The 17,821-nt window shown below is 35.9% G+C and overlaps 2 protein-coding genes and 1 non-coding gene across 4 annotated transcripts in view; 2 read left to right on the top strand and 1 right to left on the bottom strand.

The window, feature by feature from the left end:
* Positions 1-17,821, top strand: part of LOC131425397 (RING finger protein 17) — a 546,443-nt gene that overhangs the window by 73,962 nt on the left and 454,660 nt on the right. Inside the window, exon 2 of one of the 2 annotated variants that reach the window (XM_058587267.1) lies at positions 6,067-6,117. The exons of the other annotated variant lie outside the window; for it this stretch is intronic. Within the exon in view, the coding sequence (XP_058443250.1) occupies positions 6,067-6,117 (51 nt within the window). The remainder of the gene's footprint in view (positions 1-6,066; positions 6,118-17,821) is intronic. 2 annotated transcript variants of the gene reach the window in all.
* LOC131425398 (uncharacterized) overlaps positions 1-17,821 on the bottom strand; it is a 210,621-nt gene that overhangs the window by 72,671 nt on the left and 120,129 nt on the right. The window lies entirely within an intron of this gene.
* Positions 7,211-7,284, top strand: Trnai-aau (transfer RNA isoleucine (anticodon AAU)). The gene has a single exon. It is a non-coding gene; the product is annotated as a tRNA-Ile (tRNA).

Genomic DNA, 17,821 nt, shown 5'->3' on the forward strand with positions numbered 1-17,821 from the left:
ATTTTTGCGTTCGCATACTGGTTTAAATCAAAGTACCGATTTTGTAAAGATTTCCTAAATTTAATACAGATTTGTACAGGTTCATAGAAAGAAAGAAGTAAAAAATTAGACTTTTCTCTCTGAGTATCTATTAGTATTTGATAGCGGTGATTCTTTCAAAGTTTATTAATCAACGGACAAATCACATGTTAAAGTGGAAATCTTTTATGTAGATAATTGATTATGAACTCTGACAAACATTTATATAAAAATTTGGAACCAATTTGAACTATTTGAAGCCAGATATTTTCATAGAATATGTATTACGTTGCATAGAAAGTCTGTATCTGGTCTATCTGTTTTCACTAATAAAATGATGTTAACAGATTTTATTAGTGAAAACAGATTTAACGTCATTTTATTAGTGAAAACAGATAGACCAGATATAGAGTTTCTATGCAACGTAATACATATTTTCTATGAAAATATCTGGCATCTCTGTGCACAGCCGATGAAACACACACACACTTCACAGCGTTATGTTGACGTATAGCGGAATGAAACCAGTGCTACTAGATTTGCCACAATGGTTATTTCATTAGTATTTAACATGCTCTTCCTGGTAATATTCGAAGCCAAAACAGTTTTATTGAAATATTAATATCAATAATATAATTAAACTAATGTCACGGATACCAAAAAACATGCTTTTTGATGAGATTTTGAAGAAGAAAAACAATTTTTGTTTTGTAACATTATGAGATAACTTGGCAACTTTGCGAAACCAAATGAGATGAAAACAAAGCGCAATCAAGTGAACTAAGTGAAAAACTTTTATCTCATATTTTTAAAGACTTTTATTGCTTGTCGGGTAGTTTTTGAAGTATTAAATCGTTAATTAAACAAGTAACAAGTGAACATTACTAATTATGAAGTCATCCAGCATTCAATGGTAGTGTAATTGTGCGAAAAAGTGATCATGTTTTGAGACGAATCAATTAGTAGATATTCAGAAACATGACGAACTGTAAATCTTGAGACGAAAATGTGTCCTAAATTGAAAAGTGAGTTTATTTGAAATGAAAAAAAAACGATAACCGAAGAACTTAAAACCATTTCTTTCAATAGGAAAGTGTGACAATAGCTTTTATAATCGTTTTAAAACATTTCACAGTTTGGTTCAGGTAGGTTTTAAAATATTATTCATGTTCAAAGTAATGAGGTGAATGGATGAGATGGAAATAGGAGCTCAGATGAAATAGGGAGCCGTTACCCTATTTCTTTTCTTTTCGGGGAACGTTTGATTTTTTTTTTCTTCGGATTAAACGATAAGTTTAAGATGCGCGCGTGAAGTTTATAATCAGATTTTTTTTTGCGACTGTGCTTAACAAGAACGTATGTATTTAGACTGCAAGAAGGATCCATTTGGTATTTTTTTAATTTTATCTTGGTTAGAGGGTAAATATCGACATTACTTCGTATCGCGTAAGACGTTGTTGTTCGATTGATAACGATCGAGTGATATCTTGCCAGTATTGCGGCAAGATATCACTCGATATAAATTTATAGTGAACCTTCCGACAGCCGGCTGTCCGGAGTTTCAGGAGTTTCGGAAGAAGTTTCGTATTTTAGTAGGAAGCAGCACATATTAATACAAACCGCGATATAATTACAACGTATTCTCGGTAGCCGGCTACCCAGAGTAATAAACACATAATAATATCATAAATAATAAGTAGATCACACTATCCATCAAGATAAATCCTAATCATTTCCTCGCCCCACAAACACCACTTAACATTCCTTCCCTTCCCATATTGACCTGCATTGGCGTGTCCATCTATGTTATTGATCAGTCCATGTTCTAAGTCAGTTTGGGTTGCACGTTTAGCATGATCTACGACTTCCCAAGTTGCTACTGGGTGGTTTCTACGTATGAGCAGACAGAACTTCGAAGAAATGCTACTGCTCATATCTCCATGCCTAACATAAATTGACACATATTTACGCAAATGTTCAAATGAAAGGCCCGAGTCCTATAAAACTCCCGATTATCATCCGAATCCGACTCCCGGATCTGGCAATGGGTGTTTAAAATTTTATACCGTCGTTTAAGCGGAATGCGCGCGTCGTGTTTTTGATAAATTATTCAAAAACTAAACAGAATTACGAAATATCAAAAACAATTATTTTTTTAATTGCATTTATCACAACTATGTATTCTCAGAATTTTGAAATGTTGGCTTTGTCGAGCTGTAATTGATTTCCGAAATGTATAAACATTCACTGTTCCGGGGATGATTTTAGAACTGAAAAATAGTGTCTGAAGCAAAATTGCACAAAGGTAACTCAAAATTATAAAGCTTTAGCCGAAATAACCGAAATTTTCAAAAGTTTTAAGTGAATTTTATAAACATTTTCTGTATTATTCACGCGCTGCTGTTTCGTATGGTGGTGGCGTGAGAAATGCACGGTGGGTTCGGTGGCGTTATTATGGTGAGCAAAAATTACATATAAAATAATGACACGAGTTTATGCAACATTGGGTTTTGTATTGAAATAATAACGAGTCGTTAAATAAGTCAATAAGTCTAAGTTTTTCAAGCCAACAAAACGTGTGGTAGGCCCACTGCGCTCAATCACTGAAAATATTCCTTGTTTCTATGTGTCGGTTTTGTCTGTTATACTTTGTGCGATGATTCGTTCAAATCAAGCGGTTAAAATTTTGCGCGCATTTTTTGAGACTACATTTCACCTTAAAGCGGTGAAGTAAAAATTATACCAACAATTTCTAAACTGAGCTAAAACGTATTCAAATCGGTAGTCCTTGTCAGTAGAAGGTTTAACCTTCTAAGGTGGGTGTATTATGACATAACTAAATGACGTGAATACGAATAAAATGTATCGTTCAGGTTTTTTTTATGTTTAGGAATCTGAATTCCTCTCCTGGAATCGAATTTTGGAACCGAATGGTAGAACCGAATTCTGAAACTCAATTTTGATTCCGAATTCTGATCCTGAACTCAGAAACTGAATTTAAAAACAATTCTGGACTATTGAACTGATCACTGAAGCTGTGTTATGGAACAGAAATTCGAGATAAGGTTTCTGATTGGACACTAAATTCTGCACCTGAATACAAGCACTAAACTCTTGACCTGGATTCTGGTTTGCAACTGATTTTTAGTTGCAGAACTTCGGTTCAGGATTCAATTTTCAAATTCGGTTTAAGAAATCAGCTCCGAAATTCTGTGCTAGAATCCAAATCAGGAATTCAGTTAAAAAATCTTCAGAATCGAGTTACTGAATTCAGTTACACTCCTAGAACTGTGGAACCAAATTTTAGAGCTGCATTCTGAGATAGTGTTCTGCTCTGTCCTTGTATTCCGGACGATTAACTGAAATTTAGATCTGAAATATGTAAATGAAAAAGAAAATATGTTCTTGAATTCTGAAACTGAATTTCAGAGCTGAACTTGGATTCTGTTCTGAACTGAATGCGTCATCTACGCAGGCTAGATTGAATGAAGCATCAAAATTTTACTTTGTTCATTGTTTCCAAAAGTTTGAGGACTCTAAATGTTTGAGTTGTTTATGGTTATCTCATACTGATGAAAGTTTTGTCATAAATTGCTGACCGTATTGATGATAGCATGGAGAATGAATTATGTTGATGCGTTTAGTACAACAGACGATATTCACATTTAAGTTCTACCCATTCTTCATTCTATGACGGTTTAAAATTAAAAAATAACTCATCATCTCACAAATTCCTGAACCGGTAGTCGGACTCGGATGAAATTCACCAAATTTGATATGGTACTATAAGTCTTTTTTTTTAATTTGAATTTATGACAACTGGTTTCGTCGTTTCTGAGGCAATGACGTGATTTCCATTTTGGAGTTTTTCTCCACTATTTCTGCTAACTGCGGTACTGAAAACCAGTTACCGGTATTACTGATATGAGTTTATTAGCCAATTCGGAGGATCTGCTACACATCACATGGTCACTTATGAAAAAATATTCTTAAAATCTACATTCGATCTTACACTAATCGTCCTGGAGATCCGGAACAGGAAATTGAATATGAATAAAAGTTAGGAATTTTTAATAGAGTCTTAAGTCCATTTATTTGAATTTAAGATGATGGAAACCGATGAGCTAATCTTGGAAAATAGTTAGTTAGTTAGTGATATTATTTTCATTTTCTAGATGCATATTACCCTGTAACTCCGAAATCAGAAGTCGGATCCAGATGAAACTCAGTAACTTTGTATGGGACGTATAAGACTTCATTTGAAATTTTTGAAAATAGGCTTAGCCATCTCTGAGAAAATTGAGTAACATTATTTGTCACTCACACACGCGCATCCATACACACACATTTTGCGATCTTAGCGAACTGATTCGAACTCGGCTTTCTGGCCTCGAATCAAAAGTTGGTTTTCACAATTTTTTCGAGTGTACATAATTTTAGCACATGATTTTAAAGATCATTACCTACTTTCTCTTATGGAAAAAATATTGAAAACCAGTGTAATTCTTAAAACACAAAAACGCTTGAAATTTTTATATATCACTTTATTATCGCAGAGAGCCCAAAATACTGCCAATGAAAAAATGCGTTTCAACTGTCAATGATAAAAATGAGATGAAGTTGAAACCAAATCTGGTGAGTATGGCGGATGAAGCAAAGATTCCCATCTGAGTTCAGATGTGATGTTTTTGCCCGCTGTCGCTGTGTGTGCTGTTCCAGGTTGGCGGTTCAATGCATAGGACGCTGGTCTTTTACAAGCCAGTTGTCGTATGTTCGAGCCCCGACCTGGAAGGATTCTTAGCGTCAGTGTAGGATCCATAGTACTAGCCATGCAATGATTCTGTACACTAAGAATCGGCTGCGAAGTCTGTTGAAACAGAAAGGCCCAAATTCCACAAAAGGAATTGTAATGCCAAGACTTTTTTTGCGCTGTGTGTGCGGGAGTAGTCGTGCTGCAAAATGTGTCTGGTCATCATTTGCAATAGGTTTGATTCAATTCCATCATTTGCTTTCGGTAGCGGTCAGTATTTATATTATTTAGAAAAGCCATTAGGATTAGCAGTTTTTCCCAGGTGAACGACCAACATGGTTAAAGCCGGGGTAAAATAAACGATATAAAAACAATCAAAAAAGGATTAGCAGTTGAAATCGATGGTTGGTCATGGTCAACCCATAATTTACTGGACCTAGGATTATCAAAATAAATTCATTTTTCATCTCCCGTTACAATCCGGTGTGGAAAACTCTTTGTTTTATACCTAGAAAGCAAAATTTTGCTCGACATTTATCGGTTTTTCTTCTATCTGTTATTCAGTTCATGAGGAACCCATTCCTTGAATCTTTTCCATGACGTTTAATCTCTTCAAGATATGTTTTTGAGTTTGGGTATTGTCGTCGTCAGATAATTCTTGCAATTCGGCATCTTAAATTTTTTCAAGTTGACCTGTGCGTCCACACGTGACCTGACTTTCCACACAAAAATCCCCACCCATAAACGAGCAGACATGTGCAGATGAGACCACCAAAAAATATTAAATATTGTTAGAAATTTAGTCCCTCTTCCGAAAAATGTTTTATTTTACAAAGGCTTACAGTAAGCACTCTCCAAGGCGAACCGCTACACTGGAATCACGGAAACAGTCGGAACGATATTTTTAAATCGCTATATCTTCGTTGGTACTAAACCGATTTGGATAATTTTGGCATATTTTTTGACTGTTTAAACTAATATAGACTAATACTGACTAGGATTTAGGCATTGGTCAATTTTGTAAAGTGAAAATGTTGGAAAAAGTAAAAATATTTACAAAAAATTATTGCTGTGTGAAAAAATTTAAAAATCCAGAAAATAAGAGGCCTCGACTAATGCGATTGATATAATTGGGGGATCCCGGCCTAAATATCGTGTGGCTTCTCCACGGTTTATTTTTTTAATTTTAATATGTTTTAATTTCGGAATTCCCTCCACGTTCACAAATTTTTATTCATAGCTTAGTATGGTTCAAGTAATAGACAATTTTTACATTAATTTCTTTTTTCTTCTTCCAGGTATGTGAGCTTCGATTTCATAACCACGCATATCATTATCAACAAAACAAGGTAAATGTTCGCATGTCTTCGAGCAAACTACGTCGTGCAGAAGAGTACTATGAAACGAAAAATCAATGACATTTGCCATAAACCTGAACAACTAACCAAACCGCAAAATTTCGGGAAAAAATGGCGTTACCACTTGCGAAAATCCACATCCACATCAATGGTAATTGCATTCCGAAAGGTGCCAGAAGCAACTTCCATTCCAGAATGGACGCGTTTTTATCCTACGCAATTGTTTTTTGCTCCTTCCATCCTGTCTGGCTATAGAAAACGATTCTGTTTTTAGTCGAAGGCTTTTGGAGCTTTCCGTGACATGTTTCTCTTATGTATCTTGATTGGTGACATTTTTTTTTTGAAAATACTTTTGAACCGGATTTTCGATTGAACTGTGACCGCTCGGATATGCACTGTTGCTTTTGGTCAACGCTCAACTCAAAAACTACTCCCACTCGGTTTATGAGTCGTGATACGCATAGTAATTGTCTAAAAAAATAACAATTTCATTTTTTGATCATATTTTGGAGGAATAATCAAATTATATTGATATTTCGCAGGATAGAAGTGGTACTACGATTCCTTTCTCCCTTAGTTTTACAGTTCAGAAACGTGTTGCGAGAGCACTTAATAAAGCCGTCTGGAACAATGTCCAATGAAAAATAAATCCGACCGGTCGATTTACACGTTAAGTTCATAAAACCGCAATTAACAGTCAATTCAGGAAATAAGGAAAATTTCGCACCCTTTCAAAAGCGGCAATAGATTACAAAGCACTGGTTCAGTAGAAAAAAAAATACATTCGTTGATAATTAAATACATTGCGATACAGTATATGTCCGCACATGTCAATACATTTTATTGCTTCTATTTATTCTTGCTATGTTGCACAATCCTGTGCTAGGATGAAACAAAACATCAATTTGAATGTATACGTTATAACTTTCCGTTTGATAATTTTGTTTTTCATAGAACATAGCATCCGAATAATGATGCTGAATTTCACTATAAGTGACTTACTCACATTGACAGTTGGCCCTTGAAACTTTCTTGTTTGAATGATCACAATCTAATCAGCTTTTTCAAACCGATTAGCCAAGATGGCTCCGTAGCTCAGTTGGTTAGAGCGTCGTGCTAATAACGCGAAGGTCGTGAGTTCGATCCTCTCTGGAGCCAAACTTTTTTTTGTTGAAGTACTTCAGTCAGTAATGAAGAATCACTTATGTCGTTTTCGTTTTTAAATTGCACTATACTGGTGTAGCAAAAGCCGTTCGTTTTTATCAACACCAGTGCTACACTTTTTCTGCACCGATACCACTGGTGTAGCACTCATATAAAGTTTGGTGTAGCTCTGTGCAATGGAATCGTTTATTGTAGTCAATGGTTACTGTTTATGTTTTCGTCATTTTTGTTCGTTTATTCATGCCTCAGTGTAGCACTGCACCGGTGTAGTGCAAATTAAAAACGAAAACGCCATTAATCGTGAAGGATGTAATAAAAATATCAAACTCATTCAGAGACAGGATTTACCCAATTGAATAAAGTTTATGTGTCAAATTTCATTACTGCATCAATGAATTATTCGATTCAGTGTATGTTGGATATTTATTTACATCGAATCTACCTCTATTGGCTAATTACCTATTGGTGTAAGCAATAAAATTTCATGATTTAATCAATTTTAACAGATTATATGTTTAATGCTTTTTGTGACAAAAATGTGTTTTTTTGGAAAGACCTATTGATGCTTGTTCTCAATAAAGATGTGAAAATAGATGGGATAAAACGCACTTCTTTATTACTATTTTTCTGCAGAATCATCATGAAATTTTGGTATGAAATTGTACATATCTAGAAAATTAGATAATTATTATCTGTTATTTTTTGTGTTCGTTCCATAATTTTCTTCAGTTATAAAAATGTCCTTGATTATGCAACCAGTGCATTTATACAAACAGTGTCAATCCTTCGATGATGTTTTTTCATTTCAATTAAATAATCTTCAGAGTTATAGTTTCAACTTGAATGGGGATACATTTATCAAAATGTCTGAGAAAAAGTTTTTAGGAATTCGTATACAGAATAATGTACAAGTTATCAAATAATTCATAATAGTAAATATTCGTTCATCTTGGAAGTTGTCCTTTCATGAAAAGACTACAACTTTTTTAAATTCTAAAGAAATTAGGATTTGGATTAGACGCCATTGTTTGGATGAATTTTGACCCGTTGAAGGCCGGCAGTGTTGGGCTAGTCGTAGCTGTCGGGGGGCTGGATTTACAAAAAATCTATTGACTAGCAGTACGATCGACGACTTTAATTCAAATCGTTTCAATATGAAGACCTCAATTGACATGTAGATACGTGTCAATTTAGGTCTTCTGAGACCGACCTATTTTACCATTAAAAATGACTCCTTACAGTTGATTTAACACAGTGCTGAAACATGTGTGACACATATTTGAATCATATAGTAGTACAAGTTAGTCATTTTACGAATTAGGGCTTGTTCGAGACAACATCTGGACACCCCTAAATGCGTATATCTCTGGAAATCTTTCGATACACGTTTGACAACAGTCAGGAAGGGGGCACTAAAACGAATCTCAGGAACCACCAAAAGGACGCGAAGAGGATGCAAATATTGCAGAAGAGACCAGATCTTTCGGTACGTATTGTGGCTAGAGAAAAAATATCGTGCATACTCCCAAGCATCGGTATCATTTTGGTATCAGACTTTGAGCAGCTTACCAGAATATCTTTATACTGCCATACAATGGAACGGTACAAAAGAGCACGACGAAAAAGGTCAAGTTTTCTGAAAATATTTGGTTTGGCAAGCAATATGCAGCTGTGGCCGAGCGAGCCAAATTTCATCACTACCGGAACGGAAAACAAAGAAAAATACCCCATTTTTACTATTTATACGCAGTCATAATGCTTTCTCGCTATTCTGGGCTGAATTGGCATATTGTCTCTGTGCCAAAGATGTTTCGGAATGGTTTAAAGCGAATAGAGTCCATGTTATACCGAAAGAAACGAATCCACCTAACTGCCCGGAGTGATAGAGGCCTCTGGTGAAGAGAGAACGTTCTCAATATAAACAACAAGCTACAACTAACCCTTCAAAACTATAAAAAGAAATCGAAAATCTTGGATAAAAGCAGCTAAATCAGTTGCAGACATGTTCAAAGTCATCTTCCGCTAGGTAATGTTAACGTGAGAAAGTTTACTTGCATAAATCGAACATCCTTGTTGCATACCTGTAATTGTGAAAAAAACAAAGAACACATTTAGAACAAGCTAGAATATGGTAGATTTCAGGATTTTATTGTTTATTGCTTATAAACTAATCTAATAGTAGCTTTCAAACGAGTCTAAGTCTTCCAAAATCTCCGAGAAACTTTGGTGCATTGTAAAATTTCAGTGCACTGAGATTTGTCAGTTACGTCACGTAAAAGATTACATCTCACGAACCGGAAATGCTCGTCAGAACCCTTCCAAATTTGATTGACATTGATAGCCTTCAAATAAGCCTAAGTTTATCGAAATTCGTTGAGTCATCTTCGAGAAAATACTGCTGATAAAAAATGTGCAGTTAGTCACTTATATCTTCGGAACCAGAAATCACAACCGTTTGATTTTCAAACTTTATCCACAATTCAATATTACACATAAAAAATATGAACTTTACATAACTACAATCGATACAATTCAGAACTCTTAACTTGTCAAATGACGCAATATTCCATTCGTACAAAATTGTACAGGCTTCGAGTGTAATTTATACTTGGCTACCTAGTGCCGTTGTATGGATTTATATGAATCAATCACTCATTATCTACATTACATCATTGTCGAGTTCTTCTATAAGCTTTCCAAAATTAGGTCGTTATCTACTCAAACTTTTACTTGATCGTAAAAAATGGGTAGCGTTCTTTGTTATGGCATAACACTTTGGGTAAACTTACATTTACCTAAATTTTGAGGTCGTCTCTCGTTACCTGAAATTGGGGTGATGCACTTTAATTGATTTTGGGTAGGTTTTGACCTAAAATTAGGTAGCGGCTGGTAAGAGTGTAGAAAGGTGCTTCTGAGGCTCAGTCGATTAAATGGCGTGCTTTGTGATTTGATGTTTCTTGGTTCAAGTCGCGCTGTTGCTATAGATCTTTTGTTAATTATTTCATCCGATTTCAAGCCATGTAATTTTCAAATCATACAATATTACATGTTTCTGAATATAAATTTGTGTGTTTGCTGCTCCATTTATGTGCATCTTATGAGATGTAAAATCACAAGATTATTTCGAACTGTGTGTAGCTTTCAAACTAGCCCAAGCTTGTTAAAATCGGCTCAGCCATATTCGAGAAAAAACAACGCGTTTGTCAGTTTATTTCACCTCTACCATTACACACTTAGAGAAAATACATCTCTATAGATGGGCATCAAAGAAGCGGTAAAAAAAACAACACGTTTTGTTGGTTACGTCACTTATACTATTATATCTTCTGAACCGGAACGTTAACGAGCATCGTTTCGAAGGTTTATTCCTTCATCGTCAGGGCATCTATAAATTTACATACATTAATTAGTCACAAAATAGTTTCACAAGTTACAATATACAGAATTTTACTAAAAATTCTATTTTTTATTTTTCGTCCAGTAGGGTGCAAAAAAATAACAAATGCGGAAACTACTAATCTACAGTGAAAAACATAAAATGAGATATACGAACACATTTGTTTATGTTATTTTAATTTGAAATAATTAATTTAGTCAAAACTTATACAACCACTTCCCACGCACATCGCTTCAGATTCAGTCTAATATATGTATGTAAATTTATAGTTATCCTGAAGATGGAGGAATAAACCTTGAAAATGTTGGCCGTTAATGTGAAATAAACATGTTAAAAGCAACAAATGGCCCGAAAAAGCCATCTTTCAATTCAATCAACAAAATCGGTCGTACCCATTTCTCAGTAAAATCAATCATTTTATTTTCGAACTCGAAATCCAAAATTCAATTGCAGCTTTCAAACGATCATAGACCTGTAGAAATCGGCTCTACCACAGTCCTAGGGTTGTTTGGACGCTTCTCATTTGATTGTTAATAACTTTTTCAAAAAACTCGCGAAACTCGGACAACCAGCCCTAACCTCCCCTACTCAAAAATAGAATTCAACAGACAAAAATTATCACTAAGAGTTCATTCTAAGTCGGACATTTTTGAAACTCCCAGGGAATAAACAAACACATTTTAGTTATATTTTAGCGAAGTTAGTTTATTCAATCTCCTCTGCTAAATTAGATGCCCGCATCTTAGAATTAATGCATAAGAGTTGTATTCCTTCGTTTTTCTTTTTTTTCTTGAACAGTTTTACCACACTGAATACGGTCGAATTGTTGAATTGTCCAACTGTTTCGTCCACATCCATAATTTTTTGTCAAAGCACTTCTTGCTAGTAAGCCATTTCGATAACCACCTGATAGGATGTGGTGAAAAACTACACTCTAAATTAGTTATTTTAATAAAAAAAACTACACTCTAAACTAGTTTTGATTAAAATTTGATAAATTTTTCTGTATTCAATATAAAGAAAAATTACACTCTGAACTAGTTTTATACAAAATTTCATCAATTTTATTCCATGTAATAGAAAGCCATACTAAAAAAACTGTTACATTTTCTTCGAGTACATTCTTTATTGTCGAAGACTCCAAATCAATCGGACTTTAAAGTAAGACTAGTTTCGATATGGTGAACCAGAGCTTAAAATTGTTACGCATTCTCAATGAAAGAATCCAATCCAACAGCCAGAAATTTAGTATTAGTATCAGTATTTTACTGTCTCATTCGTAAATGACCGACAACAGAACAAACGAAGAGAGACGAAGCAATTTCGTTTATCATTGAAAAAATGAGAGAAAATAATTGCCAACGTCACTCTTTCCTCTATGACAAGACGGAACCAAACAAACGTCTTCAGGGAGCATCAGCAGAATTTCAATTCTCATTCTTTCATTGATGTATTGAAAATCTGTGACGCTTGGCTACGAATAGTGACTGAAATATGACAAATCGAAGTAATTACATCCCAGAACCTCTTTGGAAACCAATACTACTACAAATTCGAGCACCAACAGGTAAAAGTTATTGTGAAACCTTTTTCTATCATTTTCGATTCTCACAGCTTCGGTTGAATATCGACACTGCGTACTATGGGATTTTCACTGAAAACTGCAAATGACTGAAAGGGCAAATGAAAGAAAAAACACAATTTTGAAATGGACATGAATTTCGTTCTCATAGTTTGCGAGCGAAGCTGAGAGTGACAGTAATTTCTCGTCATTTTCGTCTATTTTGAGTCAAAGAAAATGACTTTTCTTAGCTCTGTGGTGAACTATTGACGAAAATGGTGCTTTTCGGTCATGTAGAATACTTATGAAAAATTTCAGCCAAATAGTGATAAAATGTAAAACTCATAGTTCAATTTGAACTGCTATGCCACTGATGGGAGCAGGTCATTTCGCCGAAAGTCGTTTCGCCGAACGACATTTCGCCGAAAGGGTTTATTATTTTGTTTTTTTCTTAATCAATTCCAATTACGATATTGAGAGCAATGAATAATACGGTGAAATGACCCTTTCGGCGAAACGGCTTTTGGTGAAATGGTTTTTAGCGAAATAACCCTGATCCGCCACTGATATTGATGAAAAAAGCCGTAAGAAATGACTATTGATTCATATTATCACGTACTACTTTCTCCAAGCAGGTATCGAAATTTTGTCTCACGTTGATGCACGATCCCGACGACAAACAAATTTAGAAAGACACAAAACATGCATACCCAAGTAACGCATTCACGCTGTCTGTCTGGAGGCAACTTTGATTTTCACCAAACAATTTCTCCTGCTGCCAGGTAGCAAAATGACACACGGGTTCAAAAACATTCTATGGTGCGCAAACGGGGGGAACCCCGGTGATCCCCGGTGCATCCGAGTGTCGGGAGCAATGCTTTGATTGTTCCGCGCGATTCGGCAGCGCACAAATTGACGCTGATGAGGTTATTCCGTTGCTCCAGGATTCGACCGTGTGTGGCGGAACGTGTCGTTGTTGTCTTCCGGATTCGACGGGAACGAACCGAACGAGAACGTGTGCTTCTAGCCAACCCTTTTAGTATTTTTCCTCCATAGACAACGGAGAGAATAATCCAAATTTGGAGCCGATGTGATGCACCAGGGAGTTGCACGGTAGTATGTGTGTGTGTGTGTGTGTGTGTGTGTGTGTGTGTGTGTTTTTTTACCTCAATGCTCGGAATGCCTCTGCAACCTAAAACAATTGCTTTGATTCCGCTCCCGGCTTGCGTGTCCTTTTCTTCATACGAAACGGCAGAAACGGATGAATCAACTGGAACAAAACCCCAAATAAGACATCTTCAAACGTCTGGAACTATTCTAACAGCCATGTGCGTGTTCACTAACCGCATTTGTTGGTTTTCCCAGTAGGGTCGCGGATTTTACGAATCGGATGCTTCATTTGCATACATATCCACAAAAAGACAAGCATGTTCTTCATCGCTCCTCGGTTGCATCCGTTAGACACCGCAACACAATTGCGGACAATTGTAGAAGGATTCGGAATTGGCCCACAGCATTTACACAAACAAATCTTAGAGTGCAGTGTTCCGTTGCGAATGTGGTTAAGAGTGTATGTCTATGGCAACTATAAACATTCGGTTATAGACACTCTCATCTTCTTGCTCATCAACAATGCTTTAATCAAATACAGATGTGACACTCATCAGGATCACGTACGTAAAACAGAACCAGCTACTTTCTATAGATTGGAATTGGATTTGATTGAAGACACGAAGAATCTTGGCACTCGGGAACGAACTTATATATATATCCTTTCTAACCGTTCTCAGCTTTGCCAGCCCTCGTTCGCCAGCGGAATTAGATCAAATACCGATGGCGGTTGGGTAAAGTTGTTCTCATTGAAACAGTGAGGGTAAAACATCACCACCGATTGTCAGTGTCTTGTTTCGAAGCCCTCAATCGTTTTGCAGCACATGGACCGGTATTTCTTGTTTTCCTTCGATGCCGGCTCGGCGGCGGTGCTTTGAGCAGTCGTTACCAATGCCGGTGGTTTATGTGGATACCTGCAAATAGTTAGAGCGCACTAACCTGTCATACTTCTCCATCTCTCGCTTAACAAATTCCACCCTTCTCCGAAGCAAAAAAAACACATTAGACACACGAGCACAAAATGTTCCGTCAACACCAATTTGTTGCATTTAGCGTGAAAGTCATATAAAGCTTTTCTTTTTGTGCGTTTATTGATATAATAATTATATTCTTTATGGGGATAATCATTATTAAGTCATTATTTTTTACAGTAATAGCTCTATGAAATGCAATATCCTTGGGTTCTGGAAACGATGTGCATTTTCCGGGTGACGGAACGAAGAGGAAATAAATTTGCAATGTTGGGACGAGTAAAAAAATGAAAGTTTTGTTATACGTCAAAATTTACTTTTCACTATTTCATCAACATCATTTAACTTGACCTTTTTAATTCTTCTTATTTATAACGCATAATGAGAACTAGAGGAACCAAAAGATTTTCACGAACTTAGAAATGAAATTCCAAACCAAAGGCTTTATGATCGTATGCAGAGTTCCTAATTTTTTTTTCCGGATCCGACTTCCGGTTCCGGAGATACGGGGTATTATGCATGTAAAATCTCAAACCGTCGCATGGAGCAACAAAGTAAAATTGTCATTAAATTTCTAATTGGACTCAAACCCGCTAAGTCACGCCTTGGAATGGAATGGAAAGTCCCGTACCTCTCACAGAAAAGACGTGAATAGTCTCAAACCGTGTATATTTTTGGCCTAATGGCAAAAATCTATCCACTAGTGTTTGAATAACAGCTGATCGTGTCAATCGAGTTCTAGTTTTCATCAAGCTATGGAAAAAAGACGAGTTTCGTGTCCTGATTAAACAGCAACGGTGAAATTGAATGATTTGCTGTACGGATTGGTCCACCATCCCCCGTAGTCTCCAGACCTGGCCCCCAGCGACTATTATCTTTTCCCAAACTTGAAAGGGTTTCTCCAGGGAAAGAAATTTTCGTCGAATGCTGAGGTCATTGCAGAAACGGAAGTCAATTTTGAAGGCCTTGCTAATCTTGTTCGATGTGGAACACATCTTTATTTTCTATATAGGGGGGCAAAACTCAAAGAAAAATACACGTAGAAATGTGGTCAGGTTTTAAACACTTACAGCTCAGTCTATGTGGTATCAATTATCAATATTATTTCATTATTTGATTGGAAATATTTCTAAGTTTCGATTTGAATGCACCAAGCCACGTATTCTCAATTATATATGATTTTTGATTAGTAGCGAGCAGTGTCCTATTTTGTCTGCTAAAAATCTCCGGCATACCGGATTTCCATGCCCTAGACGACGGTTTTGAAGGAGTAGGCGATATATCAAAGGGAAAGCATCGCTCTGTTTGGTCAATCGATGCAAAAGCGAAGCTGTTGGAAGTACGTGAATCTATAAATAGAAGCGAAATTATAGCGAATGTTTCAGTCCTACGCGTAGCATGCTAGAGGTGGGTTGTTGCTAGACAACAAGACAAAAAGTGCCATAAAACGATTTGAAGCTTTAATTGGTATCTTGTGTCATGCAAGCTCGGATGAAATTATATTTATATTTATATAAGATGAACTTGATTGATAATGAGATAAAGTTTATCGCTTCAGCCGAAATCGCAGAAAGGTAGAGAAACAACGCTATAAAAATAACTGCTTGCATGCAAAACTTGAACACAAGCTTGGTCAAGAGAAGTTTAAATAACGAAATCCGTATCACAAGTATGTAAAAAGATATAATTGCATACATTTGGGATATGGGTGTAATTTCGGCGGCTATGAAACAAATACAAATCAAGACAAACAATGTTCGGTGTTGGTTCCTTATCAAGATCAATCTAAGCAGACTCTCGTGGACCGGTTGGCCAAGAAAGTTTTGATATTTTCGGTTACAAGTTTGACTACATCACATAAAATCTAATAAAGCTACCGCTTATTTGGCAGCCTTTTTGAGCTGATTTTATTTCTCTCTCATGTTTCGTTGCGTTACTACGGAACTGGAGCAGAACACAATGGCGCCGCCATCTTCACAAAAATAACATTCACTTCATTTTTATCGCGACAACATATATGTTTTTATGCACTAATCGCATCTAAATTAAATTATCTAGACATTGTCAGGATAGATTTTTGATCCATGCTTTTGAAGGCGAGATATTTAATGAACAAGTTGAATCATTCTAAAATTTCCACAGAATAATCTAAACTAATTTTCTAAAAGATTATCAGTCGGGTTTTTTGATATTCGTCACCGTTTCTGAGAAAATCAGATTTGAAGCGTGCAAATAGCCCTCTAAAACGCTCTAAAACACACTGGCCTCAGCCCTTAAGGGAAAAAAGTTGTTGAAATGAGCTTTTATCATAGTAGGATTTGCACATTTCGTATTGTTATCAAATCACGAGGTATATTTTTGTGAATGAGTTCTCGGAGGAACGGTTTGGCAGCTAGAGAATTAAGTTTACTTTTTTATTGATTCAAACCACTGTGCGCATCTCCACGAGTACCACTGGATAGGAGATGTATTAATAGGGTGGGAGAAGATCCGGGACATGTTTTGGTGCACAATGTGAAACAATTATGTTGATTTGGTAGTTTATCGTATAACTACCAAAATTCGTAAATCTTCAAACAGTCGGCTGTGAAGAGATCTGCCACATCATTCATTTGTAAATTTGTAAATTTTTCCATTATACTTTATACGAAAAATAAATTTATTATTCATAATGTATCGATGTTATGTTTAACGAAGGAATGGTTTTTTTCACTAAACAACAAAATTTTAAAAAATCTGGTAACTGAAATTGGGAAAGGATAAACATCTGCAATTGCCGCCTTTTACGACATGGACGCAGGAACCCAGTGAATCTATTCTTGGCTAAGTTTTTTTGTTACCGCATTCCACACGGCCTCTACACAGAAATTAATAATGAAATTTACATGACATGTAAATTAATATTAATATGGAATAGACATGGGTTGAATCGAAAGTTTGATTGAAAACCATCATCGATGCAAAGCTGTATCTTTCAATTAACGCATAGTTTTGCGATTAAATTTTATTGAAACGTGCAAAATTGTAAAGTAACTTTATGTTTAGTTGTCTGCTCCAAATATGTGCATGAAAATAGATGTTAATTCACATAATATTTTCATCTGTGTAGGTTGGTCCTGCCCTGAGATAGATAATAAGGACTATCATTCTCCCAGTGTATCCCAGCCCTTAAAACTTTTCCGTTTTATTCCAAGAGTATAAGAAGTATTATTTTGAACCACATCATAATATACAGGAATCTGAGTGATATGATAAAGGCATCATTACACCACAGGTTTTTACAAGTGAGCAAGCAAAATGAAGGGGAAGTCATAAAACTGGTTAGTAGATTAATCAAACAAACTCATTTCGGAAATTCCGGCTCCCAGCTTGCGATTCCAGAAATACCGCAAATAGTGATTGAAAACTCCAACAAAACGGAACAATCTTCAATTTCTTAGGGATAGTTAAACCGATTTTCACAAACTTATGGTCGAATGAAAGGTGTTGTAG

This window comes from Malaya genurostris, chromosome 1 (genome assembly GCF_030247185.1).
Source record: "Malaya genurostris strain Urasoe2022 chromosome 1, Malgen_1.1, whole genome shotgun sequence".
NCBI lineage: Eukaryota > Metazoa > Arthropoda > Insecta > Diptera > Culicidae > Malaya > Malaya genurostris.